Genomic DNA, 27,992 nt, shown 5'->3' with positions numbered 1-27,992 from the left:
CATCGGTCCGTTCGTCCGTCCGTTCGCGTTCGACCAAAAAAAAAAAAGCAGAATCAGAATTTTTGCATCCGCTGCTCTCGCGCGAGACATTGTGGCAGCTGCATCCTGCTGTGTGAAAAGAAGTTTGCTATTTTCTCGGAACTTTCCACGGAAATTTGGCTCCCGACGTGAATCGATCGTGCTGTGGAAGTGAAAGAATTGTGATAAACGGTGCGATATTCAGCGGACAAGTGCGCGCTGGTGCAGGTGTGAAAAATCGTCGCCTCGAGCAATGTTTGCCTTCAGCGGAAGGAATCGGGAATTATTACTAAAATAAAGCTTCGCTGAGTGGTGCTGCGGGAAGGACGATTTGTGAATGCACCGGGTGCTTCGGGGATGAATTCGATGGCGGAGTCCGGATCGAATCCGTCGGCAATCTACCGGATGAAGACGGAGCGCAAGCTGGTCGTCTATTACGTGTTTGTTTACATCTTCTGTCTGCAGATCATCACGACAAACACACGCACCTCGACCCTGTGGAAGCTCAACCCCGAGCAGGGGAAAATCGTTAGCGTACCGACCGGTGGCGTCGGTACCGGTGCTGGGAGGGTTAGTTTTTCTTTTAGTTGACTTGTGAAAGGACGAGTTTTAATTATTTAATTCTCTTCACAGGATGACGGCCCCGGATACGGTGAGGATGAATTGTCCGGACGGGTGGGTGATACGCTACATCCGGAGGAACTGGACGAGGACGAGGAGTCCACGTTCACCATCATAACTTCGACGGCAGCTAACTATCGTCACAACACGTGGAATCGGGGCGAGGGTACGACGGAGGAACTGCTGCGACGACTGGCAGACGAGTAAGTGTGCATTCCTTTTTGTTCCTTCTTTTCGCTTTGTTCGGAACATCTGCTGTACAGATGATATGAATTCTTTACATTAGAAATTCGTATCGGTTCTCGGTAATATTATTTATCATTATGAAACATGATTAAATTATACAAATTATTTGTAGTTTATAAGGTACACCGGGGCAATTTGAAACGGGTGGGGCAATATGAAACAGCGCTTTTTAGTTAAAAGACGATTTAAATATGACGACCACCATTTCTTGAGAGTTTTAGAATTTGTGCTGAAGTATTGAACTAATTGTTCATCACCAATTTCTTTAGGATTTCTGGAGTCCTTCAGGATTTGTCATGAGTTTCTCGGAAATTATTCAAGGTGTTCGTCGGAAATTCCTCCTTGCGAATTCCTCCAGGATTTTACCGAGATTTCAAGACTTCCTCGGGCATTCCTCCAGAAATTCCTCGAGAATTTCTTAAGGGGTTCCTTGGGAATTCCTTCTAGAGTCCCTCGGAAATTCTTTCAGGAGTTTTCCGAGAATTCTTCCAGGAATTCCGCTAAGGGATCCTCTGAAATTCCTTCAGGAGTTCCTAGGAAATTTCTCCATGTAATCCTCGGAATTTCTCGAGGAGTTGCTCGGGAAATCCTCGGAAATTCTTCCAGGAGTGCCTCGGGAATTTCTCTGCGAGTACCACGGAAATGCTTCCAAGAGCACCTTGGGCATCTGTTCAGAAGATTCTCGGGTATACCTTCAGGAGGTACTCGAGAATTCGTGCTGGAGTTCCTAGGAAATTCCTCCATTGGGATTCATCCAGGAGTTCCTCGAGAATAGGACAGATCGGTGAAGTACTAGATTTGTAGTAATGAGCTGAATTTTAGTATGGTGAGAACGTCAATTCTCCGTTTCTGCAATGAAATGGTGCTAAAAGCGTGGGTGTAGGGTTTGTACTGGCATGCACTCTCTATGTTTACATTGAGTGTGTAGATGATGCGAATTGAGCAGTTACGAATGAGCGTGTAGAGTGACAGTTGCGATAAAGTGGAGCGTCGGCGGACGACGGACAGCGAACCTGTGGGAAGTCTGGTGAATCCGAACGACCGGAGAAAGTTTCTGAACTGGAGAGCTGGAGTTTGCCGTTGCGAGAGTTGCCGGAAGTGGACCCTACAATTGGCGACGAGGATGGGATGGAAGGCCTCGTTACGGTGAATATTTTTTTGGCCCTTTGAACGTGTTTGTTTTCAGATGGATTGCTGGCAGGTTGGTTGATGTTGTGATGATGGGGGGAGAAACGGTGCAACAATCCGGCAGGTGTTAATGGATAATTTTGGACAGCTCAGTGAGAGAGCGTGCTTGTATTTCAGTGGAGAATTGCGAATGCGCGTGGTACAATCGGTATTTATCTGAACATTTTTTCAACCGTGGCGGGTTGCCGGTTAAAGAAAATTTTAACCGTGGCGGGTGCCGGTTAAAAGAACACATGAGACCGTGGCGGGTGCCGGTCGAAGCAAATTTAACTGTTGCGGGTGCCAGTTAAAAAGAACAAAAAGACCGTGGCGGGTGCCGGCCGAAGGAAATTCAACCGTTGCGGGTGCCGGTTGAACGGACAATTGAGACCGTGGCGGGTGCCGGTCGAAAGGAACATTTGATCGTTGCGGGTTGCCGATCAAAGAGAATAATTAACCTTGAAAGTCCCTGCAAGGGTGCTTGGGAGCAAGGTAGTGATTCCATGGCTTGGGGGCGTCCGGAAAAGGATCCGTAAGTTCCTGAAATCAGGTGACATCGAGGTGTTGTGTTGTCATGACTTAAGGGTGCGTTGAATACACAATAGTAGTTGGTAGTGGTTTTGGCAGTTCCTGTAACCACAACATGGTAACATTTCCATGGCTGAGGGGCGCATGGAAATAAAGTAATTTACTTTAGAAGATCCTTCCTTCAGGTAGGGTGCTTGAGAATTGGGAAGTGATTCCATTACATCTTGAAGAAAACCAGGGTATATTAGTGGATCCATTGATTGGGAACAGTGTGATGATTGGCTGGATGATGGAGAGGCGATGCCTTGCATGTTGTGTTTGAAGGCAGTGTAGTGTTTCCATGGTTTGAGGATGCCTCTAGGAAGATTGGTCTGACTTAGAGATTCCAAGTTGCACTTGAGACTTTGAGAGCACTAGAAGTAAATCGTATTATCGCCTGATAGTTCTTGCGAGAGACGTGCGGGTGTGACCATTGTATTCCATGGTTTGAAAGTACTTGTAATGGGTAATACATGTATATAATGGATCACTAAAATAACTAAAACGGCCGCTATGAAGCGAACAGAAAGTGCCACTGTAGCCTTGTGTGTTTGACGTAACTCCACTGCTGTCACAATGTGTTAATGCCCATATACGCTGGCGCCTTTGTTTACATGGGGTGACTACCCAAGCAACCAAAAGTTCGGATAAAATAGCATGTTTGGGCTTAATCAGCTATTCGAAGGTATATGAATAGCATTCTATTCAGCTCACTTTTTAAGTAATTAACCGAACTTCAGTTCACAAAAAGTACACTTGTGTCGCTGAAAGGAACGCTATTCAGCTTAAAAATAAACTTCGAAAAAATGAAAAAAAAAAGTTTAGTCCTCAAAAAAGTAATTTATTATTAAGAACCATTAGTTCATGTGGAATCCAAATTGACTAATACCTTGAAATAATGTTTGATGTTTTTTACTTACTGAGATTTGAACTCGGGATCTCCTCGTTGAAAGTCGGTGCCTAACCACTACTCCATGTATGTGTTGTTATGCACTGTGGGATTTTACTCAATGTGCTGATATCATATAGTAGAGCTCAATCAGGTTCGCGTGTGAACTTTCCCTGAACTTGGAATAGTTTTTGAAGTCGAAAGTTCGAAAGAAGTTCACGTGGAACTTCTTGTGAACTTACGCAGTTTGACATTTTCAGTTTGTTGTGGTTCGCAGTGCAAAGCAATAAATTAAGGCCAGTGTATCGACTTCAAGAAAAGATTATAAGTTTTCAGCTTGGTTTTTAGTGAATACGATTGCGTCGATTACCGGTGCGCTACAGTGACAAGTGAGACGGGTGTGAAAACATCCAGCAAAGCTGGAAATTTTTTGTGCGCAGCCGAAAAACCCCCGGCGGCATCCTAGGAGGAACAGTTTTCCGCTGCGGGGGCAGCCTTTGATCCACATAATACGGATCCTTTGCGTTGATTACAAGTAAGTACGTTCAAATATTATAGTGGAACAAAGTGTACTTGAGGAATTAACACAAGCTGTGGCTGCTGGGCTCGATTTCCGAGTGATTTAATTGAATGAGAACTTCTCCCCGGCCCCGCTGTCGCCGAAGTTCAAGTGAAGTTCACTTTTGGTACGGTTAATATTTATCCGAACTTTCAGTAGTAAGTTCAAAACAAGTTCGAAACAAGTTCGGAACGGATGATTTCAAGTTGTTGGAATATGTTCAAATGAACTATATTTGAATTTTAAAGGCACGCAAAAGTTCAACATGAGTTCGGTTAATATTTGATTGAACTCTGTTTTAAAGTTCAACATAAGTTCTTTCTGAACCTTTTTTCGACTTTAATGTCGTTTTGAAGAGAAGTCAAAAGCTTGTACATGTACTTCCAAGTTCATAAACAATACAAGAGTAACTTTTTGGAGAATTAAGTTCAACGAAACCTGGAATTGAACCGAACTTGAACTTCTGAGTTCGTTCTTCAAGTGGAATCCGAACTTTTGGTTGCTTGGGTACTAGAAAAGTTTGCTTCATTGATCCACTGATTCTGTCTTGGTAGAGGAGAACAGGGTTTTCGTAGTTCGATGGATTTGATGCAACAGTAGTCACAATTACACCAAGCGAACGTGTGATGTTTGATGGTTTGTGCATGGAGTGGAAGGGAAAGCGAGACATGTTTTGTTTACTGACCTGGATGCTGGATTCAAGAATGGATTGTTGATTATACTAAGGGTTGCTGAAACTTGGTTGTTGAAGGTTGGCTAGCTATCTGTACACGGATGGTTGGGATTGGAATGAGAAAATTTGGTTGGACTTTGTGCGTCATTGAATTGCGTATTTGAGAAGTTGGCTGAAAAATAAAGTAAAGTAGACGTTCGCTCGGTGCAAACTCTTTAACTGCAATGCTTTTTAACTGCAAGTCTGCTAAGTGCAACAATTTTGCAGTTATTGCACCGCTATCCGTCAAAATGAAATGTCAACAGCGATGCGATACTTTTTTGCATGCAATTTTATTGCAATGCGATGTTTTTCGTCTGCAGCAACTAACAGCTATGTGACGTCTGTCAGTTGTTGCAGTTATCGAATTTCATTCGGTAAGTGAAACGTAAACATGTTGTAGTTATCGAACGTCCACTGTATTTAGTGTTGAAAGGAGTTGACGTATATGATTAATAAATTTTACACCGTTCACCGAAGGGGTCAGCAATATTATGAAAAGCAGTGTGTGGTTCGAATGCAGGATAAGTTCGGAGAGTGACACACGTGGCTCCTATCAAATGAGTATAATGCACAGACAGAAAACGTGACTAAGAAGAGAAAATAGTGACTTCAAGGTTTGGGTTCATTGTGTATGGACAAGATGTGTTGTGCCATGAAAACTGAAATTTTAGAGAGGTAAACAAATCCTTAAGGTATGTTTTTGTTTGGATTTGTGGGAACTCACATCGACCCGGAAACCTCTGCACCAATGGGAAAAGTCAGCTGGTTGAAGAGTTAAAACATTTGGAGTGTTAAAACAGGCATTGCCCTATGAATTTAGGCATTTTGTCTTACTTTGTCTAGTTTCTCTCATATACATTATTTATATTCATTTGCTTGACGTTTTGGTGCAGTGCGGCTTATAGAATTCTATTGAACTTTGACTTCAAATTATTCCCTTGTCATGGAAAAGTGAACATCATGTAAAACTATTGACAAAGCTATTGACTGTTGTTCATTGGTAAAAAGTTGGAATTAGAATTGGAAAAGGTTTGAAAAGCCAAGGGGATGTTATTCGAAAATAGTTGAGCCACGTCACATCACGTTGATGTTGGGCAGCATGTGGGCCGGCATGAAAAGATGCAAGAAGGTTGATGGTAGCTGCTGAACACAGAGTCTTGTTTTGTGGATTGTTCTGATAATTTGTGTGAAGGGGGTTTGATAATTAAGGAAGGGAAGGTTATGGATAACTGTTTCTGGTTTCGCGGATGTGTTTTCGTATTTAAAAGATGTTGGATCTCCAGTTAGTCCAATGCAGTGGTGCTTGGGCTGAAGCATACCTCGGGCTAAATCGAAATTTAGCGTTCAAGCCGCAAGCCGCAGTTTGAGCAACACTGGTCTAATGGATAGGGCTTGAAATTTCTAACCCAGAGAAGCTGAGTTGCCCGAGCAGAAACAAATAACTGACACATAACTGCAGCATACCAAAGTCAGGTACCATACCAAGACAAGGTATTGGTCGGTTATCCTGACGTGGAAAATAACTTATTTTAGTTACTGTGTTGGTATTGATATAATACCTCAACGAGTTATTGGTTTGGTGTTGAGGACTGCTTGAGGTATTATTCAGTTATGGAAAAATCACTGTTTGTATGGAAAAAAAATCGCCGATTATTATTTAGGTATTGCCATACCTGATGTCATTATTTACGTGTTATGCACAGAATACACACCAGTTATTATTTTAGGTATTTTACCTCTTAAGCAGGGCTTATGAATACCTCATTCAGGTTGTAGGTATTCGGTTTTCCATACCTAAGTTTGGTATTCTTCAGCTATTTTCTCCTGCTCGGGTGGATTCCTGTCGTAAGGTATTCGAGATTTCCTGGATGTGATATATCAATGAGTTTTCCACAATGTGCAAGTTCGTCCAATAGCAGGTGGGGAAGGTCCTTGATGTTAGATTGCTTATGGAATGTTGCTACTGGGCAGGCCGAAGTCCAGCGGAGGCATTGTGGATTGTTGTTTTCAAGTATTGAGTTGCATAGCGTAAATGATGGGTGCTGAGTGATAATAAGGCTGGTATTGCATTTCAGAGCATGGGTTAAATTTGCTGAATTCAAGGGAGCCTGTAGTTTTAGTGTTACATAAAGAGAGATTGTTTAGATGTCAGGTTCATAAATTTTTTTTAAAGAAAGATGGGGGTGTAGGGTTTGTACTGGCATGCACTCTCTATGTTTACATTGAGTGTGTAGATGATGCGAATTGAGCAGTTACGAATGAGCGTGTAGAGTGACAGTTGCGATAAAGTGGAGCGTCGGCGGACGACGGACAGCGAACCTGTGGGAAGTCTGGTGAATCCGAACGACCGGAGAAAGTTTCTGAACTGGAGAGCTGGAGTTTGCCGTTGCGAGAGTTGCCGGAAGTGGACCCTACAGTGGGTATTATGATTCCTTGCCTAATTTGATGCTGTTTGAGCAAAACTTTGAGCAACAGTGTTGTTGTTTTCTCCATTTCTTGCAAAATAAACAACAAAGTTATCCAAAGTTTTGCTCAAACAGCAACAAATTAGGCAAGGAATCATAATACCCACGCTTTTTGCACCATTTCATTGCAGAAACGGAGAATTGACCTTCTCACCATACAAAAATTCAGCTCATTACTACAAATCTAGTACTACACCGAACGTGCCCCATTGATTGATTGATTTGTCTTTATTAAAGAGACCTTCAGCCCTTGGCTGGTTCGTCTCTAACCCTTTCCTCGAGAACTCCTCCATGAAATCTCGTTAATACAGACAAAAAAAAATCTTTGGGAATTCCTCCAGGCGCTCCTCGAGAATTCCATCTGGAGTTCCTCAGGAATTCCTTTAGGGGTTCACCGTGAATTCTTTCAGGAGTTCCTCGGGAAATTCCTCCAGGGGTTGAACTTCCTCGGGAATCCCTTAAGCGATTCCGCGGGAATCCCTCTAGGAATTCCTCGGGAATTCCTCCAGGTGTTCCTCGGAAATTTCTCCAGGAGTTCCTCGCAAACTCCTTCAGGAGGATTTATTCAGAAGTTCCTCGGAAAATCCTCAAAGAGATCCTCTGAAATTTCCCCAGGAGTTCCTAGGAAATTCCTTCTTGTGTTCATCGGAATTCCTCCAGGAGTTCCTCGAGAATTCTTCCTGGAGTTCCTAAGCAATTTCTCCAATATTTCGTCGTTTTCTCCATGAGTTCTTTGGGAATTCCTTCAGGCGCTCCTCGAGAATTCCATCTGGAGTCCCTCAGGAATTCCTTTAGGGGTTCACCGTTAATTCTTTCAGGAATTCCTCGAGAAATTCTCCAAGAATTCCTCCAAAATTCCTTCAGTAGTTATTCGGGAATTCCTCTAGGAGTTGGCCGGGAATTCCTTCAAGAATTTTTCGCCAAATTCTTCAAAAGTTCCTTGGGAGCTACTTGAGAATTCCTCCTGGAGTACCTCCTGAAGTTCCTTGGGGATTCATGCTAGACTTCCTCGGGAATTCCTCCAGGAATTCCTCGAGAATTCCTTAAGCGATTTCTCGGGAATTCCTCCAGGAGTTCCTCGGAAATTTCTCCAGGAGTTCCACGCAAACTACTTCAGGAGGATTTATTCAGGAGTACCTCGAAAAATCCTCAAAGAGATGATCTGAAATTTCTCCAGAAGTTCCTAGGAAATGCCTTGTGTTCCTCGGAATTACTCCTCGGGAATTCCATCTAAAGTTCCTCGAGAATTCTTCCTGGAGTTCCTCGGAATTCCTCCAGGAGATCCCCGGGAATTCTTCCAGGAGTTCCTCGGAAATTTCTCCAAGATTTCGCCGGAAATTCCTCCAGGAGTTCCTCGGGAATTCCTCCAGGAGTTTGCCGAGTATTTCTTCAGGAGTTTTTCAGCAAATCCTTCATAAGTTCCTTGGAAATTTCTCCTGGAGTTCCTTAAGAATTCCTTTTGGAGTTTCTTGGGAATTCATCCTGGACTTCCTCGGGCATTCCTCCAGGAATACCACTAGAATACCTCTAGGAGTTTCTCGGGAATTCCTCCAGGTGTTCCTCGAGAATTCCTCCAGTTCCAGAGTTCGTGAGGAATTCCACCAGGAGTTCATCGATCCAGGAACTCATTCAAGAGTTTCTCGGGAATTGGAGGGAAATCTGCAGGAGATTCTCGAATATACCTCCAGGAGTTATTCAGGAAATCCTGAAGTAGTTCTTTGGGAAATTTATCTGGATGTTCCTATGAATACCTTCAGGAAATCCTCGGGAATTCCCGGGAAACTCCTGGAGTAGGTTGCTGGGGAACCTAGAAAAAGTCCTGAGGAACTGGCGAAAAAAACCTCGAGGAACTCCGAAGAAATTTTGGTGGAATTCTTGGAGAGATTTCCGAGGAACTCCTGGATGATTTCTCAAGGATCTCCTGGGGGAATTTCCGAGGAACTCCTGACGAAATTCGTGAGGAACTCCTGGAGAAATTCCCGAGGATTTCCAGGAGTACTTCCCGACTTCTCGAGGAAATACTGAAGGAATTTCCTGGAAGAATTCTTACGAAATCCCTGGAGGAACTCTCGAGGATCTACTGTGGAGCATTTCCCGATGAAGTCGTAAAGAAATTCCTTACAAATGCCTGTAGAAATTTGCGAGAAACTCCTAGCAGAGATTCCGAGGAAGTCTTGGCTGAATATCCGAGAAATCCCTGAAACATGAATCTCCTATAAACTTCTGGAGGATTTCCTGAGGAACTTCTGAAGGATTTCCCGAGGATCTCCTTGAGGAATTCCTGAAGGAATTCCCAATGAACTGCTGCAAGAACTGCTGAAGAATTCCTGGAGGTATTCTGGAGGGACTCCCGATGAGTTCCTGCTGGAATTCCAGATAAATTCCCAAAAAAAAATCATGGAGAAATTCCCGAAGAGCTCCTGGAGGAATCCCAGAAGGCACTCCATGAGGAATCACAATAAACTGGATGAATCCCAGAAAAAAAATTAATGAAGGCATTCCAGACTCCTGGAGGAATTACAAAAGAAACTGACGTCACGATTTGGACTACATCAATGGAGCGCATGACGTCATAGTCAACCGTCCCACTCTTGAAAATTACTTCTTACACGCTTGAAACATGGGGAAACAGTGGTTTAGGCTATGGATCGCCAATCCGGAGACGACGGGTTCGATTCCCGTTCCAGTCGGGAAAATTTTCTCGACTCCCTGGGCATAGTGTATCATTGTACTTGCCTCACAATATACGAATTCATTCAATGGCTTCTCGAGGAAATACTGAAGGAATTTCCGAAAAATTTCTGGAGGAATTTCCTGGAAGAATTCTTAAGAAATCCCTGGAGGAACTCTCGAGGATCTATTGTGGAGCAATTCCTGATGAAGTCCTAAAGAAATTCCTTACAAATGCCTGTAGAAATTTGCGAGAAACTCCTAGCAGAAATTACGAGGAAGTCTTGGCGGAATATCCGAGAAATCCCTGAAACATGAATCTCCTATAAACTCCTGGAGGATTTCCTGAGGAACTTCTGAAGAATTTCCCGAGGATATCCTTGAGGAATTTCTGAAGGAATTCCCAATGAACTGCTGCAAGAACTCCTGAAGAATTCCTGGAGGTATTCCCAAAAAAAAACTCCTCAAGGAGTTCCTGGAGGGACTCCCGATGAGTTCCTGCTGGAATTCCAGATAAATTCCCAAAAAAAAATCATGGAGAAATTCCTGAGGAATCCCAGAAAGCACTACATGAGGAATCACAATAAACTGGATGAATCCCAGAAAAAAAAACTAATGAAGGCATTCCAGACTCCTGGAGGAATAGGAGGCAATCAGTGAAGTACTAGATTGAAAGTAGTGAGCTGGATTTTTGTATGGTGAGATGTTCAATTCTCCATTTTTGCAATGAATTGGTGCAAACCGCGTGGGTTATATGTTTTCTTGGCTAATTTGATGCTGTTTGAGCAAAAGTTTGGGTAACTTTGTTGTTGTATTATTTATTTAATGCAACTTCACAAACGCCGTGTCTCCGGACTCCGACGTGTGTGACACTCCGACGGGTCTCCGGAGTGCTTCCCCGCCTTTGACAGTTATACCAAACTCTACCGCTTCCAAACCTCTGGGAAACTCCCTCGTTCAGGCATTTCTGCATAGCAGACTTGAAACTCCCGAGAGCCTCTGTAATAGCTACTTTAAAGGCCAAGTTCGGAACTCCGTCCGGACCTGGATCCTCACCTACGTTAAGGGACTTTTCTATCTTCACAAGTCCCCAGTTGTCCTACGAAAGGAGGTCAAGGACTAGGATCATGAAGCGGAAAAAGTCCCTCGATGATCGCCTCCAACATCTCTGACTCAGAGACTGCTCTGCAGGAGCCATTACACCTCTCGCCATTATCCACGCATTTGCATTGGCATTATGACCGAGACCTTCAAACGGCGGTAGGAACTTCGAATAGTTCTCGGTACTGCATGCCAAGTACACAGGTACCGCAGAATCCAATAGCATTAACCTTCGGCCCGATTCCTTCTGCCATACTGTATCTCACCAACGTGTTCATCATGATTTGGCTAGCATGACCTAACCGCCGGTGTCAAAGGTTTCCAACATCCATCACGCAAAGATTTGCTGAAGCTCCTGCATATTGCAGTATAAATCGAACACATACAAATTGCCTCCGATAACTGAGTCATCTTGTTACTCCGATAACTGAGTCATCTTGTTAAATTCAAATAAACTATTTATCTTCGGCCTTCTTGGCGCGACGATGGCATTTGCCGGAAAACTTTTTAGGTATCTCCCTTTTCCGACAAACACAGCGCTGCGATCCTCACAACACTCTTCCATCCGATCAAGTTTGTTGGATTTTTCTGCTAGCAATCATTGCTTTACGGTCTCCAACGTCAGGTCGTTTTCACTGAAGTTCTCCAAAGCCGTTACCAAAGAGTCGTAGGTATCGGGGAGGGTCTTGATGTCGTCAAACTGTGGAAACACTGCCACATTGAAGTTCCCTCACATTGAAGAATAATACTAATAATATTTGAAGATTAGTCCAAAAAAATCTCTGAAGGAACTCATACTTGGAGAAAATCCAGAGGCTCTGAACTCTTTCTTCAAAAACTGTCCTTAGAATTTCAAGAGATAACCAAGCGATTATGTCGTACCATGTTTACTTACAAAGATCTCAGAAACTTTTTTGGACAAATTCGAGACTGAAATTGATTTGGGAAACCTGAAAGTAGCAATGGTAGAATTCCTAAAATTTCGTAGAAAAATTCTCCGGGGTTTCCTAAAGGTATCAAAGTACAAACTTTCAAAGGAATCCGTAAAGAAATTTCTGGAGTAATCTCAACAGAAACTTATGTAGGCATTCCTTATGGAAGGAAGGAAACATCCTCGAAATCTCGTTCCGGGAGATAGATCATTCCTGGAAATGTTTCATCATTGAAACCATCGTTACAGTTAATGAACTGTCATATGCGTGACCAGGCTCTGCAGGTTTTGTTGTGTGTCACATATTGGGATTCGGCTTCTGAAGAGTGATAGTGAAATATATAGTGAGGACTATCAGTATCCAACGTCGAGAGTGCTACTTTTCACCCAATGTCGGTTCCCTGAATGTCATTTCTCCAAACGCCAATTCTCCGACTGACCCGTATCTCCGAAAAAGACATTCTTGTTCGAAATGATTACATACCACAAAATGTTCGTGATCGTGGGGACTAGGTTAACCGACCATAATTTAACAGCTCTTTAGGGTTAATTTGGTTCTAGAAAGAACGGGCAGCAATGGAAAGAAGGAGTCACACCATTATTTATTCAGTAGTGTTTCAGCAGGTCTGAGGAGCAATAGAACTTGAAGAACCGCCTATAAAATAAAGAAGAGTGTGATTCGGGGAACCGATATTCGGGGAAAAGTAGCACAACTCCAATGTCATGTTTAGAGGCTTCAAGCGGTTAGTAACCTAGGAAATCCGGTTAGTAAAGGGAGAAATTGTAGTGGGTCCGTGGCCTGGAGGAATAAGAAGCGACCATCTAGCGAATTGGAAATCGTAGGTTCAGTTCCAACCGGAGCACGTGATTTTTTTTTTCTACCTAAATTCCAATGTGTCAATCGGCCATATTTTTTTAAAGCTTAAATGTTTCAATTTCGTTAGCTGTCAGTTTCCAGACAGTAAACACGTATCTCAAACTGCAGCGCTATCGTAATCTGAATTTTAGAAAACTGTGGTTCATACGTTTAATCTGGGAAAAACATCCCTCGCGAAGTCAGAGGTCGGCTCGGCCTCGGAGGCTGGGCCGTCCGGAAAAGCCAATATCTTGATCCGCAAAAATTACGAAAAATCCAAACTGCGCCTAACCTCATCACATCAAATTGATGATATGCTAGGGAGCTCACTAGTAGTGCCTGAAGATCCGCAGCGGAACCGGAAAATCTCCGGTAATCTTGATCATCCGGCCGATTCCTTATCGCAATCGTCCCTCCCCACAAATTCGTCCACCATCAAGACATCTACAACGACCCAACCAATGTTGTTCAACGTGCCTACCCGTAACTCCTTCGAGTCTCTGACCGAAATCGTGGATGACACAAACGCCCCCGGCGACCATGCCGGTCCAGCGAATGGTCAAATGAACCGCGACGTTCCTCGGAAGATTCGCTGTCCTCCGATTTATGTCTACGACAAATCGGTATCCGAAATAAATCAACTCCTGTCCACCGCAACCGTAAATAAACAAGACTACCTCCTCCGCGTAGGTAGAGGAAGCATACAGATCACCATCAAATCAAAACCTCACTTTTCTGCTGCTGTGGAAAAGTTACGTGCGAGCAATGTTTACTTCTACACCCACGGCACGAGCGATGAATCGCCAGATAAATTTGTCCTCTCTGGCCTCCCAAAGTACGACATCCAGGACGTGGAAGCGGAACTGAGTCGCTGTTCAACGTTATCGTTTTCTGGCGCTTCTACACTCGGAAGAAGAATGATGCGGTACAGTGCTTCAGATGCCAACAGTACGGGCACGGTATGCGGCACTGCAATTTGCAAGCAAAATGCGTAAAATGTGGTGAACTCCATCGCACGATTGACTGTAATCTCCCTGCGAAAGCTGACAACAACCCGATGACGAAAGAGAAGATAAAGTGTGCTAACTGCAGTCAAAACCATACTGCCAACTTTAAAGGGTGTCCCACCCGTATGCAGTATCTGAAGAAACTGGAGGAAAGGAAGAATCGCCAACCGGCAGCCCGTCCCACAGGCCGCGTGCAACAACCGCAGCAGCAGTCGCCCCAGCGGAAGTATCTCAATTGTCATGAACGGCCTGCTGAAGTTCTGTCAGCAATCACTAACCAAGTCCAGTCGTATGCAAGCGTTACCAGGAGTCAACCTGTAAGGACAGTAGACCAGCCTGGTGAACCCGATTTGTTTTCTGTGCAGGAGTTTTTGTCGCTCGCCCAGGAACTTTTTGCAAAGCTTTCAACTTGCCAATCTAAGGCCGCGCAATTTTCAGCTTTATCTGAACTCGTTTTGAAATATGTCTACAATGTCCAACCGTAACATCCTCAAGCTGATGAATTGGAACAGTCGTTCCTTAAATAACAAAGCGGAAGAGTTCTTTCACTTTACTGAGTCCCATGACATCGATGTCGCTGTGGTTACTGAAACATGGCTACGCAGCCACAACTCTATTTATAGCCCAAACTACACGACAGTTCGGTTAGATCGCCAGCACACTGACGCAGACCGTGGTGGTGGAGTTGCTATCTTTGTCAGGAGGAACATCGCGTTTAGCCAGCTCGAGCTCTCCACATCGATTGTTGAGGCTGTCGGAATCTCCGTTGTATCCGCCTCAACACCAGTCAACATCGTAGCAGCATACTATCCTGGGTCCAATAAAAGAGCTGATCTGCAACATTTTCGACGCGATATCCGAACGTTGACCAGCTTTGCAGTACCATTCTTCACTGTGGGGGATTTCAATTCTCGTCACACCATGTGGAACTGTGCAACCTCGAACAAAGCGGGAAAAATTCTCGTCCAGGAGTATGAGTCGTCAAACTTCTACATCCACCACCCTGATGCACCGACCCGCTACCCACCTGGAAGAGGAAGGTCGTCCACCTTAGATCTTACTCTGTCAAACAACGTGATCCAAATGTCAGTCCCGGAAGTCCACACCGATCTCTCGTCTGACCATCTTCCGATTACATTTAGTATCATCATCACCGTCCCTGCCACAGCAAGAGGCCATACCTTCCGCTGTTACAACCGTGCTAACTGGAATCTTTTTGTCAGAACAATCAACGAACGCATCGACCTCAACTCTCCATTAGTTACCAATTTGTCTGATCGCGAGAAAGTTGACGAAGCCATCTCTCTCTTTGAAGACATCGTGGTACGTGCTGAAGAAGTTTGTGTTCCATTGGTTGCTGTTGACCATAAAAAAGCTGCATTTCCCGAATCCATCAAGCTGCTCATCCGTCTGAGGAACCTACGAAGGCGTCAGTACCTGCGCACACGGGATCCTATGTTAGGCACAATAGTGTCTAAACTCAATGTCACCATTCGGGAAAAGTGTTCCGAGCACCGGTTTAAAAACTTTGGTGATATGCTGAAAAACCTGGATAAGGGGTGCAATCAATTCTGGAGACTTAGCAAAAATCTCCGCAACAAAGTGAAGCAGAGTCCCCCTCTTAGGGTGGATGGCAGGCTAATTGTCACTTCCACGCAAAAAGCCGAAACTTTTGCAAGGTCCTTCGCTGCAGCACACAACAATCCTCTCGTTGGCGATGTCGCAACGACTACAGCAGTAAATGAAGCATCTCTAAGGGTAGCCAAAGCGGATTGCGTAGTTCAGCCTTCTGCATTCGTTAAACCTAAAGAAGTAAAAACAATTATCAGTGCAATGAAATCCAAAAAGTCCCCGGGCCTTGATGGCATCAGAAATGTGCTTCTGAAACATCTTCCGAATAAGGGAATTGTTTTCCTTACTAAAATATTCAACGCATGCCTGAAATTGTCATACTTTCCAGCCAAATGGAAGCACGCATCCGTAATAGCTATCCCAAAAGCAAATAAGAACATCACCTGTCCTGGAAACTATCGTCCGATCAGCTTGTTAAGCAGTATCAGCAAGATTCTCGAGAGGGTTATCCTGTCCAGATTGAACCGTCATCTGGAAACCGAAGTCATCATCCCTCACGAACAATTTGGTTTCAAGAAAGGACACTCGCCAATTCATCAACTGGTACGCATCAAACAGGAGATCAAGCGTAATTTCTCTGCTGGTAAGTCTACCGGTATGGTCCTGTTAGACGTCGAGAAAGCCTACGATTCAGTCTGGCAGCTAGCTGTAGTCTTCAACCTGAATCAAGTCAACTGCCCTATGTACATAACAAAAATAATCCAATCGTTCCTGTCCGCTCGATCGTTTGAAGTTGTAATCAATGGCTCGAAGTCCAGCACCTATCGCATTCCTTTTGGGCTTCCTCAAGGCTCGGTTCTTAGTCCTACCTTGTATAATATATTCACGGCTGATATTCTTAAGGTTGACGGAGTGGTGTATGCCTTCTTCGCGGATGACACGGCCTTCCTAGCAGCCGATAAGGACCCTGCAATCGTGGTGACGAAACTTCAGCATGCCCAAAACAGTCTGGAGGAGTTCCAGCGGAAGTGGAGAATTAAAATCAACCCCGCCAAGACCCAAACTATATTCTTCACGAAGAAAAGAGCAGCGCGAAATCTGCCCAGATCAGTGGTTTCAACCAATGGAATTCCATCTACTTGGGTGGACGATGCCAATTATCTTGGAGTGTTATTCGATTCCAAACTTACTTTCGGAAAACACATAAATAACGCGATAAGCAAAGTGGACAGAGCGACTCGGTCCTTGTACTCGCTTATAAATCGTCGATCCAAGTTGCACGTGAGAAACAAAATGTTAGTTTTCAAGTGCATATTGCGTCCGATTATGCTCTATGGTTCTCCAGTATGGGGGGACTGTGCAAGAGATGGAAAAATCATTGAATTTTGAGAATGAATCGCTACCGATTCACTCTCAAAAAAGAGTCGACTCTTTTGACCGATTCAGCAACTCTTTTCCGTAACTTGATAAAAAATGTAATTTTTCTATGTTAGCCGACTCCTTTTTTATATGTCCAGATTTTTAGGAAATCAGCTCGCAGGTTATGGACGTCGACTCAGCCGTCGACGCAATAAATACAGGATACACAGATTTACGTTCTTTCCACTAAAGAGTCGATTCACTAGCGCGAGCCGGCCATACAATATACGAATGAAAAAATTTCGATTGGCAAAGCTTGCTTGCGATGTTCTGTGTCTAAACATCACTAAAGTACGCATTTAATCCAACTATTTTCGGCACTTGTTGTACTCGTAATGAATTAAGCGAATCGTAACTCTTTTGAAAAGAATCGTGATTCACTCCCTCATATTCGCGAATCGGTTCTTTGAGTCGACTCGCGAGTGAGTTACCCATGTCTAGTGCAAAGTCTCATCGTAGGCGCGTTCAAGTTAAGCAGAACAAACTCCTTAAGATGATACATAACTTGAACCCATGGTACCCAACGGAGCAACTTCACCATGTCACGAAAGTGGAAACTGTTGAGGAGTGCATCAGAAGAAGCACTAGTAAATTTTCTAATTCGTGCCAGTTGTCCTTGAATCCTCTAATTGAAGACCTTCTAACATAGCCGCTGTGATATTAGATTAAGACTTTCAGATCTAGGGTTTTTTTGTTAGTTAGTTTTCCCTACATTGCCCAAATACTATTCACAAACATTGCATTCCTATTAAATTAGAACTGATAATTCGCAGCTTGAAAGGTGAACCAAATCTCTGCAAATGTAATTGTATAATTGTACACTATTGTTTAAGTTGAAATCGAATAAATAAATTGAATTGAATTAAATGTTTCAATTTATTCTGTCCTTTCAGACCTAACGAAGCGTACCTTGCGGCAACAACTAAGTCATCCATTCGGAATGGAAATGGAAGCAGCAATCCAACTGTTCCTTCATCTCAATCGTCAATCGGCAGTTCCATGCCGGAATCCAAAGTTCCCCCCGAGGATTTGCTAACCTGTGGCAAACCGGTCAATTTCACCCACTACGACGACCTGGTGGGAGTGGCCCAACGCTACGAACACAACCTCGCCCCGGAACCGGAAGTGGCGTATCTGTTCCTGAAGCGGAAGTCCGGCGGACAATCGCTGGAACATTTCAACGTCGACGCGCTGGAAAGGCGATTGCGCAGAGCGAAGAAGGAACAACCGCATACGATCCAGCTGTGGAACCAGATCGGGAACTTCTGGCGCATCAAGGGCGATGCCGGCCACGCAATCGAGTGCTTCCGCCGTGCCCTGTCCATTTCGCCCACCAATCCGGACACCTTGCTCAACCTGGCCCGGGTACTGTTCAACCTGCAGTACCTGGACGATGCGATCAGTTTGACCAAGCGGTAAGGCTGACTGGATTCACCACACTAACCGGAACAGACTTTAAATTTACCATTCTTCGTAGATCGCTGGAGGTGCATCCGCCGGACCGAAGCGCCTGGAGGCAGTACTTCACCCTGGGGGAGATTTTCAAGGCGTACGGTCAGCTGTCCGACTCGATACTGCACCTGAAGCAAGCGCTGGCACTGCATCCGCACTACGAGCCGATCCGGCGGCTGATTGCCGAAACGGAAAAGATCGAGTTCGCGTCCAACACGACCCGGATGCAGTTCTACACTGGGTTGATCATCGTGGTGCTGGTAAGTAGTAAACGTATATTGTAGAGCAAAGGCTCTCTGCTTTAACTTCCGTGGCAACAATCAGCATACGAATCGTAAATGCCCCACTTACAAACGGGAAGCTGATGTTCTCAAGTTACAGACTGGTCGTGGGATTGCCTTCCAAAAGGCCAAGAACGTATGGAGAAGCGCGAAAACTGGGGGGGGTGATTCTTACGCGGATGTCGTTAGGACTACGTCTGTTGTGTTGGCCGACCTCCGAAATGAAGAACGATTACCCGATCGCAAAAGAAAGACGACGCGCGGTTTTGCTAAGGACTATCGTATATTTAATGTTTCTCACGCAACGTTTACTTATTGACTAAAAAGGGATAACATAAAAACAAACAACATACACTTGTACAATGTTCAACATGGCAGTGCTGCCAGTTTATAAGGGGCGCTCACTGTTCATCCAACATGTTGTCCCTATCCGGCCACAGACCCAAGAAAACCTCAACAGATGAAGGCTGAGAAATCAATCTCTCATAAAAGCAAAGAGGCAGATGGATCCCTGTCTTCTAAGGGACCCACCGTGAGCAAGCAGCAGAAAGCTCCCAAGTCCACCGAGAAAGTATGTGCTGGGATGAATCAGCCTACAAACGAGGCGACAGGATACCGAAAAAGGGTAATTAGAAGTTAGAACCGTTCTGGTAAAGCACTATTTTTTAGACAACTAATTTTTGAACGATGATATCTCGGAAACCAGTGAACCGAATTGAATGAAATGTTTAACGTTTATCAACAATATATTGATACTTGCTACGACGCTATAAAATGTAATATTTTCTTACGATAAATAGGGGTAGTCGGGGTAATTTGACCAATGGGGCAATTTGAGCACCACTAGAAAATCACTTAAAATCTAGTAATTTTTAAAAATCTACGTAGGAGCTCCAATACTGGCCTGAAATTGAAGCGATTGAAACATTAGAACGAAGTATTTTAGTCTCATAGTAATTTAGAAAAATAAAATTTAAATTGTTGGCCAAATTACCCCGACGAGGGCTGAACAAAAACACCTAATATGTCTTCTTTTGTTTAAATACCTTGCTTAGATAACTTTCAAATTAGTTTGTTTTCTGTATACTTCAAGTTGAAACTATATGATTCAATATCAAGCGAAGCATATTAAGTTTGTATTGCATTAGGCGATATAAATTCTTCATTGAAAATAGGGTGCTCATATTACACCGACGGTTCAAAATCGACGCTAAAACAAACCTTTTTTCAAAAAAAAAATATATTGACATTTAATCACAGTTAGACTATGATATTTTCATGCAACTAGTATTAGTATTATCAAAAACATTCTGACCATACGATGTGCGAGAGATTCAACGTTGTTTTCTGCATCTTCAGTCGACTTTTGCTTAAGGTGGCCAAATTACCCCGATTTGCCGTAAAGTTATACCGGTTTGACATTTTCATCCATATAGAGGAAAATAAGTCAAATTTACAATATGTATCATAAAAAAAAATACTAAATGTGTTATTCTTTCAATTTAAATATGCTCTAATATATCTTATCAGAGATATCTTGTGAACAGAAGCAGAAAATCTTTGGATATCAACACTGGTATTGTAATGACATTGATGTAAAAAAATACATTTTCTCGAGAAAGATCCAAATAGTTTCAATCCATGATAACTTTTTTCAACGTTCAAAAAGTACCTATGTTTCAAAGACATGAGAAGCATCAATGTATTGTTGATAAACGTTCAAAAGTTCATTGAATTCGGTTCACTGGTCTCCGAGATATGACAGTTCAAAAATAGTTGTCTAAAAAATAGTGCTTTACGAGAACGATTCTAGCTTCGCGAAAGATTAATCAATCGAGCTCAAAATTGTACCAATGTTACACATATGCGGCCCCTATTCGCATAACAGTCCCATGTTTGCAGGGTTCCCTATTCACATGGGACTGTTGTGCGAATGGGGGCAGTATGGTAGGTAAAGAAACAGTCAAAATTTGAGAATTTTTGATAAACTCTATGGAAAGTTACAGCGTTTTGAACTTTTTTGTGAGAGTACACTAAATTCTGTTTTTACGCGATTTTTTGTTCCGCGTAAAAAAAAATCGTGTAAAAAAAGTTTTCAAAATTTTTTTTATCGGATCATCCTAAACTTTTGACAGGGTATCAAGGATGATAAGAGAGATCTCTGGTAGATATTCGAGCCCCATCGGAAGTAAATTGCGACCAGGAGAGAAGAATCTTTCCAAAAACACATCGCGTAATTTCGAGAAAATCGTGTAAAAAAAATCGTGTAAAATAAAACCGCATAAAAAAAGATCGTGTAAAAAAAGAATTTAGTGTAAAAAAAAGTTGCCTATCCCAAACATTCTGGCCACCCCCTGTATATGCATTACCGCTTGCAAACAAGTATGTGGTTTGTTGTATTCTCGGAGTTGTATGAGCGAGCGGGTCGATTACCCATGGTTGAGCACGCCGGCATCCCAGGCAATGAGCTCATAAAAGGCTGGCGGCATTCTTGCAAACCAAGGACGTCATGCTCCAAGGAGGTAATTACGATTCCTCTCTGTGACAGAACCCACTGGATCATACAGACCTCGAGGTATACGTGGAGCTTTCCCATGCATCCCAGGCTAAGACGTTTTCTTAGGATTTGGGCTCTAGTGGTCTATGAAACTAGAAGTAGAGGGACTGTTTTAAAGGGGTCTTTAGCAACGATACGCGAGCTATCGTACTACGACAAAATACCGGTAAAGGCCGTGCTAAGACTTGGAGGTTGTCTCTCTAAGCATTGAAGTTGAACTTGAAAGAAATAACGTTGGTGTCAGTCATCAAGAGCGGTCAGCTCAACTAGAGGAAAAGAAATTCTCCTAAACTCTAGTTATTGGGAGTGAAGAACACCAGCCTGTGGTATTCTAAGAAATCAAGACGCAAGGAACATGTACAGTTGTACAATGAGGAAAGTGCGCGTCTAATGCAATCTTACTGCCTATGATCGCATAATTGTCCCATATGAATAGGAAACCCAGCAAAGATGGGACTGATATGCGATCATGGGCAGCTTACGTCGTAGCTGTTTGCCGACTGTGTGGGGTGAGATGGCAACAGCGTGTGCCACTCTATATTATATACTCAGCTCGGGCCCGATCATTGCTGTCCGATCATGAGCAGCGAGTCAGTCGTAGTGGAGACGTTCATACGGTAGGACGTGCGTTGTCATCCGGGCCGCAGTGGGTGATTTCTCGATAGTGGTTCAAAGTTGCACATTGGCGTCCGTGACAGGTTTTTGTCATTCCCCAACATGGCAATAAACTCCAATATCTGTGAGAAATCACCCATTGCGTTGTCGAAAATCTAATTTGACCTTCAAGAAGAAAAAGGTGCAAAGCGAAGTGACGACAGTTTGAGCGGCAGCAAGAAAAGTGCGAGTTGAATGAGAGGACCGCCAGTTGGAGGGAGTGCACCGGGTGAGTAAAACGAGAATGGACTGAGTGGTTTCAATTTGGGGATCCGCAACCGACAGGGTAAGCAGGTGTTGCTCAATGAGAATATATTACAGGTGGGGAAGAAGAAGAGATTGCTATGTATTAGTAAGCAAAGAAAAATGTAAACACAAATAGTGACGTCACTATTTGACACGCGTTCTTATGTGAGCTCGCTTTGCTTGTAGTAGTGATATGTTTTGCACCAAACACGGATCTCACGCACACGAAATGTCTCTTCCACACCTTCATTAGACTCTCATTGGGTGTTGCTGATTCGGATGCCCCGCGATTTTGCATTGTGTTGTTTCGGTCGGCCCGATATTTTGTTCGTGTTTGACGAGCTTACTACCTGATTTCAATCGTCGGCAAGATTGTCAGAGTGCGATGTCAATTATTCACAGGTCCGGTTGAACGTATTTGTTTGCCTGTATTTGCCGACAAAAATATGTAAACAAACCGATCAGCTGATCGCAACGTCACGTTCGCCAGAAAATTTGTTCGCAGCTTCTGGAACATGACGTCACCTTCGGCAACTTCGTAAGATTTCGGCTTGCCGAAGTTGACATGACACGACTACGTGCACAACTACTACTTCAAAATTATCATATCACAAACACCACTTTGTCCGATGGGCCTAACCTGTGAAATTTAGAACATTGGTCAGAGTGTTATGGGCCTTTTCATTTGACGTCTTAAATCAGCTGATTGTTCGGGCGTTTGACAGTTCTTCTATGAAGATGACACGTTCTTGTTAGCAGCTGTTGTTCAAGCTTTGTAAACAAATGCATGCACGGATCTGTCACATGAAAAGGCCTATTGTAAATGTCAGAAGGGGATGGTGCACGCTAAAAAAGTTTTAATCAATTTGGTTGCAAAATGCTTTACTTTGGAAGTTTTTTTTTTTCATTTTCAACATTGTTAGCAAACGCTATTACAATGTGTAATGTTTTTGAACTGTATTCGTCGGGACATTAAGGACAACGAAGGATTATGCATGGTCTTTGAAAATATTGTTTTGTACCACTACTCTGTGTATTAAGCACGGAGTAGATTGACTTTTACGACCTTTCTTCACTATTTTATTTCACTAGATCTGATGATTAATCTGGATCAGCAACAAAAAAAGCGTGTTTTGAGGACCGCTTAATGAAAAACAAGCGAGTTGAGAGGACCGCTTGATTATAAATCAGAAACGCGTTTTGAGGACCGTTGAAAACAAAAAGCGAGTTGAGAGGACCGCTTGTAGGTAAATAAAAAGCGTGTTTTGAGGACCGCTTAGTAAAAAAAAAAACAAGAAGCGTGTTTTGAGGACCGCTGGCCATATTCGAAGCGTGTTTTGAGGACCGCGTAATGGAAAATAAGAAGCGAGTTTTGAGGACCGTTTGGTGGTAAAGTCGAACCGTTGTTTGAGGAAAGCTTGGTAGTAAGAGGGAAGCGAGTTTTGAGAACGGCCGGATGTTAGACAAAAAAACGATCTGAGAGGACTTGTCGTAAATTGAAATAAAGTTCAGAAAACCATTAAGTGATCATTAAAAGTGTTTAAGCGCGGCCTGTGAGTAAATAAACGGCTAATTAGGGGAACACAGTTTCTAGGAGCACATAGTAGGCATGTTTTCCACTGAAGATGCACCTTTGTATTTATTCCAAGATTAACATTGTTGCCAGCCTTTAGTGAGGATTCGACATAGATACATTTCTCTGGAAGGGGAAAATCTTAACTCCTGTTATTGAGTTCTCACAGCGCGGTGTCACGTACACTAAAGCAAATCTACTGGCTGAAAATACGTTCGATTTTGACGGGAACAGCTGATTTTTGTTTACTATTTTCCACCAGTAACTATAGTAGTGTACATGTACATGCAACATCACTAAAAGCAGAAACCACTACGTACTGAGCACATGAATACCCGCGACTTATACAATTTTTGGCATATTTGTTCTATGTGTTATTGTGCTTGCATTAGCGAGTTTTCGTTGCGTATACTTTGGATATGATTTGGCGTATGGATATTTGTCAATAAGATGTGCGCTTTTCCCTGAGTTTAGTTACTCGCTGGTGTTTTCTCCTATCGTGACATTACTTCCCTAACGAATCTCGTAGTGCTTGGTTCCGCCTATTAGTATTGTTATGACGTATTCATCACCAATCTTCGCTGTGTCGTGTCTCAGTTGGGCGTATGCACAGCTGTGCCAGCATTTCAAACGTTTATGGTTTAAATATTCGTTTCGTCCGCAAAGCACATACATTGCCGGATTTAGATAAAATCGTGCCTCTGTTGTTAAGTCTGGCTAGTCGTATTACACATTCCAGGGTGATGTTACGGATTAGCATCGCAGATCACGGAAAGATTCAAATGAATTGGGTAGTTCACCTAAAACCCTTTATGCAATGCTGTACACCTTCCATCGTTGATTTGTTCAGTCTAGTCAATTGTCCAGGAAGGCTATATTTTCCATAGCTCTGCGCGGTTGATACTGTCGGTTGCCGCCTTTAAGCCGATCATATGGGCCTAGTATTTACCTGTATTTACGGCAAATTTCAATGATTTGCCATACGCCGAATATCTGGTCCGTTGTGCACCGACTGTCGATAAAGTCCATTTGATATCCAGTTAATTTGTTGGTTTTGGGTTGGTAAATGATATCCTTCAATTCCCTCAATGAAGGAGTTGATTCATTTTCATCCTCTGCTATATTCACTAAGTCATTTTAGGTAGACGAGGCACCTTGTACCATCGTAATGAATACGAGTCTTATCTCCATCTATCCGAGGAACAGAGAAAGAAATAAGGAATACTACGGAGAAAAGGCAGTTAGGAAAAAAGAATCGTCGCTAACGCATAACCGCACCTCATTTCATTTATTTAGTTAACATCAAATTCATGATAATACTGAATCAACAATTTGCCGCCATAATACTCGATTTGCAGCTGCAGCTCTCCAACGTCGGTCACGCCCAAAACTCGCCAGATCACGCTCTACCTGGTCCACCCATCGTGCTCTCTGCGCTCCACGCCTTCTCGTGCCAACCGGATGGTTAGCATACACCAACTTTGCAGGGTTGTTGTCCGGCATTCTTTCAATATACCCTGCCCACCATATCCTTTCTGCTTTGGCCACTTTATGGATGCTGGGTTCGCCGTAAAGTGCAGCGAGCTCGTGGTTCATCCTTCTCCGCCACACACCGTTCTCCTGCACGCCGCCGAAGATCGTGCTTAGCACCCGTCGCTCGAAAACTCCGAGTACTTGCAGGTCCTCCTCGAGCATCGTCCATGTCTCGTGTCCGTAGAGAACCACCGGTCTTATTGGCGTCTTGTACTGTACATGGTGCATTGGGTGCGGGGGTATATCTTTTTTGACCGCACCTCAATCCGTCTTGGAAAGGGCACTGTTGTAACTCATAAAGCGTAGAGAGCTTGTAGCTCCCTATCACATCGGGTGAAGAATAACAGAACGCCCTGAGGGTTCGGGTTTCTGAAGTCAGTTTCACTTAATAAGTACTCGGAAACGCAGTTGCGAAAACCTTGACAGTGACTTAACAAATGAAATGAATTTCCATAATCGGATTCACGGCTGTCGCATACAAATGAGTCAGCTTGGCGAATATTCGCCATGTGATAGATGAGTCTGTAGAAGCCAGTCAATGCATTTCCCAGCTTGCTGCAATTCAGCTAAGACATTTTTTTTTTTAGATTCTTCGCCACCCTTGGCGATGGCTCAGTACATTGCCATTTTGTTTGACGACATGACTCCAAACTAATCCAATATCGTTTGTGCTGAGTGGTACCCTAAATGTCAATCTGAAGCTTATCCCAACATTTCGATATCGGAATTGCTGGCTCAGGTCTAATGAAGCATGTGATATTCCAGTACGAGTCATCAGCCAATCCACTTCCAGGAATGGAAGAATGGCCAGGTACCCATACAAAGTGAACAGCACTTACAGAATTCAGCTCCTCGAATTGGGTTCGACAAGCGATAACTACATTTGATCTAGAGTTGGTCGAAGCAAGTAATTTAATGGCAGCCTGATTATCTAAACAGAAGTATTTAACTATGTTTATTACGTGTTATCTGTCAAGAGGCTCTCGCTCTCGTCCTTCTTCCTGCATATTTGGGCTCCTGTCACTAAATTATTGCATTTTCATCGATTTTTAGCGATTTCAAAAACTGGTTCGTAAAACGGAAGTGGTGCAAAAAGGACATCTACCATGGGGTAAGATGCCACTCCATGAAAACATTCAAAAATTACGTTCAACAATTTTCTGACAATTTCGACTCATTGTCACCCCTCTGTCACGTTTTTATCGTATACTCAATACATGAAGTGTCACCCACTCTCCCCGCTAAACAATGGTCGTCATATCTGAATGATCCCTAACATGGATAGCGTAGACATCAACAACCATGCGTCTCCATGAGTGCATCAATCTCCTAGGAATCACATGGCTGGTAATAAAATCACCCGAAAACCTCAATTGCAAGCACGAAAAACCGGAAGTTGCCCATTTTCATTGAGAAATCAGAAGATTTTCCGTGGGTTTGGTGACCTACCTTCTAGAAGAATGTTCAATGCAAACATATCTTGACACAATTCACCTATATCAATGATCAAGTCCCATTCAGGAATGATTGTATGGGTTGGGCCATTTTACCCCATCTTGGCATTTTGGGTTCTGTCCCCCTATTGTAAATCAGTTCCATTGAGGTACGAAGCTTGGAGTCTTCAGTTAGATCAGTCAATAGGAATTTTAGATTTACATCACCCGTACATAATTTTGATTTTCTCATCATTCTTTCCAGAGAGGAAGGGGGATGTGTGGGGTGAGATGGCAACAGCGTGTGCCACTCTATATTATATACTCAGCTCGGGCCCGATCATTGCTGTCCGATCATGAGCAGCGAGTCAGTCGTAGTGGAGACGTTCATACGGTAGGACGTGCGTTGTCATCCGGGCCGCAGTGGGTGATTTCTCGATAGTGGTTCAAAGTTGCACACCGACCAATAAGGAATCTTATTTGCATTAATAAAACTGGAAACCCCTTATCTATCCGGTTTAAATGATGCCTAATCTGTTCGTCAACGCGCCAATGTTCTCTACCTTCAATAGCTTCAAAGTGCCCTCTCCATCATCCAGCTAACACAGTTTAATCAACCAGCATAACTTGCTCGATCTTGCACGATCATTGCAAATGACGGAAGACGGCGCTGTTATTCTCCACACGCCATTGACAGTTTCGTAAAATTTGCGCACATCATTTGGTTCCATACTGTTTTGTGCTTCGGTAATGGCATTCCCACCTACTGCTCTTTCTTTCTGCCTGTTAGATCATATATTTTATTGCAGCCAGTAAAGATTTTATGTTCTGAACTCTATAGCGTTTTGGAGAACCTAGAATACCTTAAATGATCTCATAATGTTTCGTGTTATTCCAGAATATGCATTAAATAATAGCTTAACGGAATCCCTTAAACCACAAAGGGTTAATCAAAGTCTTCGTTTGTTCTCTTTCAGTCCCTAGTGGTGCTGCTGATGGTGACGGTCATGCTCAAGTCCCGGTCCTCGAGTCACGGACACTGCGGAGGGTCGTCCATTAGCATCACCAATTTGACCAATGGTAGTGCCGGTGGTGGTGGTGGTGGAGGTGGAGGTGGAGGCGATGGCAGTGCAGGGGATGTTGACCGCGATAACAACAACCACAATAATAACCACCACCAAAATGGCCGACTGGGACCGATCATCAATGGTTTCTCGTTGGCAAGCTTCCGACCGGCCAAGCACTTCAACCGGGCCCAGGCGATGCGGTCGCTGCGGAGTGTGGCCTTCCGCTCGTTTCGACCGTTCCGGTACCGTAAGTAATTCCTAGGGCGTCGGCGTGCAAGCTGCTCCGTTATATCAACCTACTACAACTATAATATTGGATAACCGAAAGAAGCGCACTTGCAGACACGATGAAACACACACACACAAACAAAGCTATTATGTAGACACTAAAGA

At 43.5% G+C, this 27,992-nt stretch overlaps 1 protein-coding gene across 1 annotated transcript; it reads left to right on the top strand.

Annotated features, from left to right (window-relative positions):
- The first annotated feature begins 2 nt into the window (after positions 1-2).
- Positions 3-27,962, top strand: LOC109422118 (uncharacterized). Its single transcript, XM_019696751.3, has 5 exons — positions 3-588; positions 652-842; positions 17,697-18,218; positions 18,281-18,515; positions 27,510-27,962. Exons 1-5 carry the CDS (start codon positions 376-378, stop codon positions 27,852-27,854), a joined length of 1,506 nt encoding a protein of 501 aa, XP_019552296.3. The 5' UTR covers positions 3-375; the 3' UTR covers positions 27,855-27,962.
- The last annotated feature ends 30 nt before the right edge of the window (positions 27,963-27,992 follow it).

This window comes from Aedes albopictus, chromosome 1, assembly GCF_035046485.1.
Source record: "Aedes albopictus strain Foshan chromosome 1, AalbF5, whole genome shotgun sequence".
Taxonomy (NCBI): Eukaryota; Metazoa; Arthropoda; class Insecta; order Diptera; family Culicidae; genus Aedes; species Aedes albopictus.
This window is presented reverse-complemented; position numbering and strand designations above follow the sequence as displayed.

Bases quoted from the DNA above. Each gene is read 5' to 3' on its own strand.
- LOC109422118 (XM_019696751.3), top strand. From the start codon at position 376: ATGAATTCGATGGCGGAGTCCGGATCGAATCCGTCGGCAATCTACCGG. The intron at 589-651 runs GTTAGTTTTTCT...TTCTCTTCACAG, and splicing joins TCGGTACCGGTGCTGGGAGG to GATGACGGCCCCGGATACGG. The intron at 843-17,696 runs GTAAGTGTGCAT...CTGTCCTTTCAG, and splicing joins CTGCGACGACTGGCAGACGA to ACCTAACGAAGCGTACCTTG.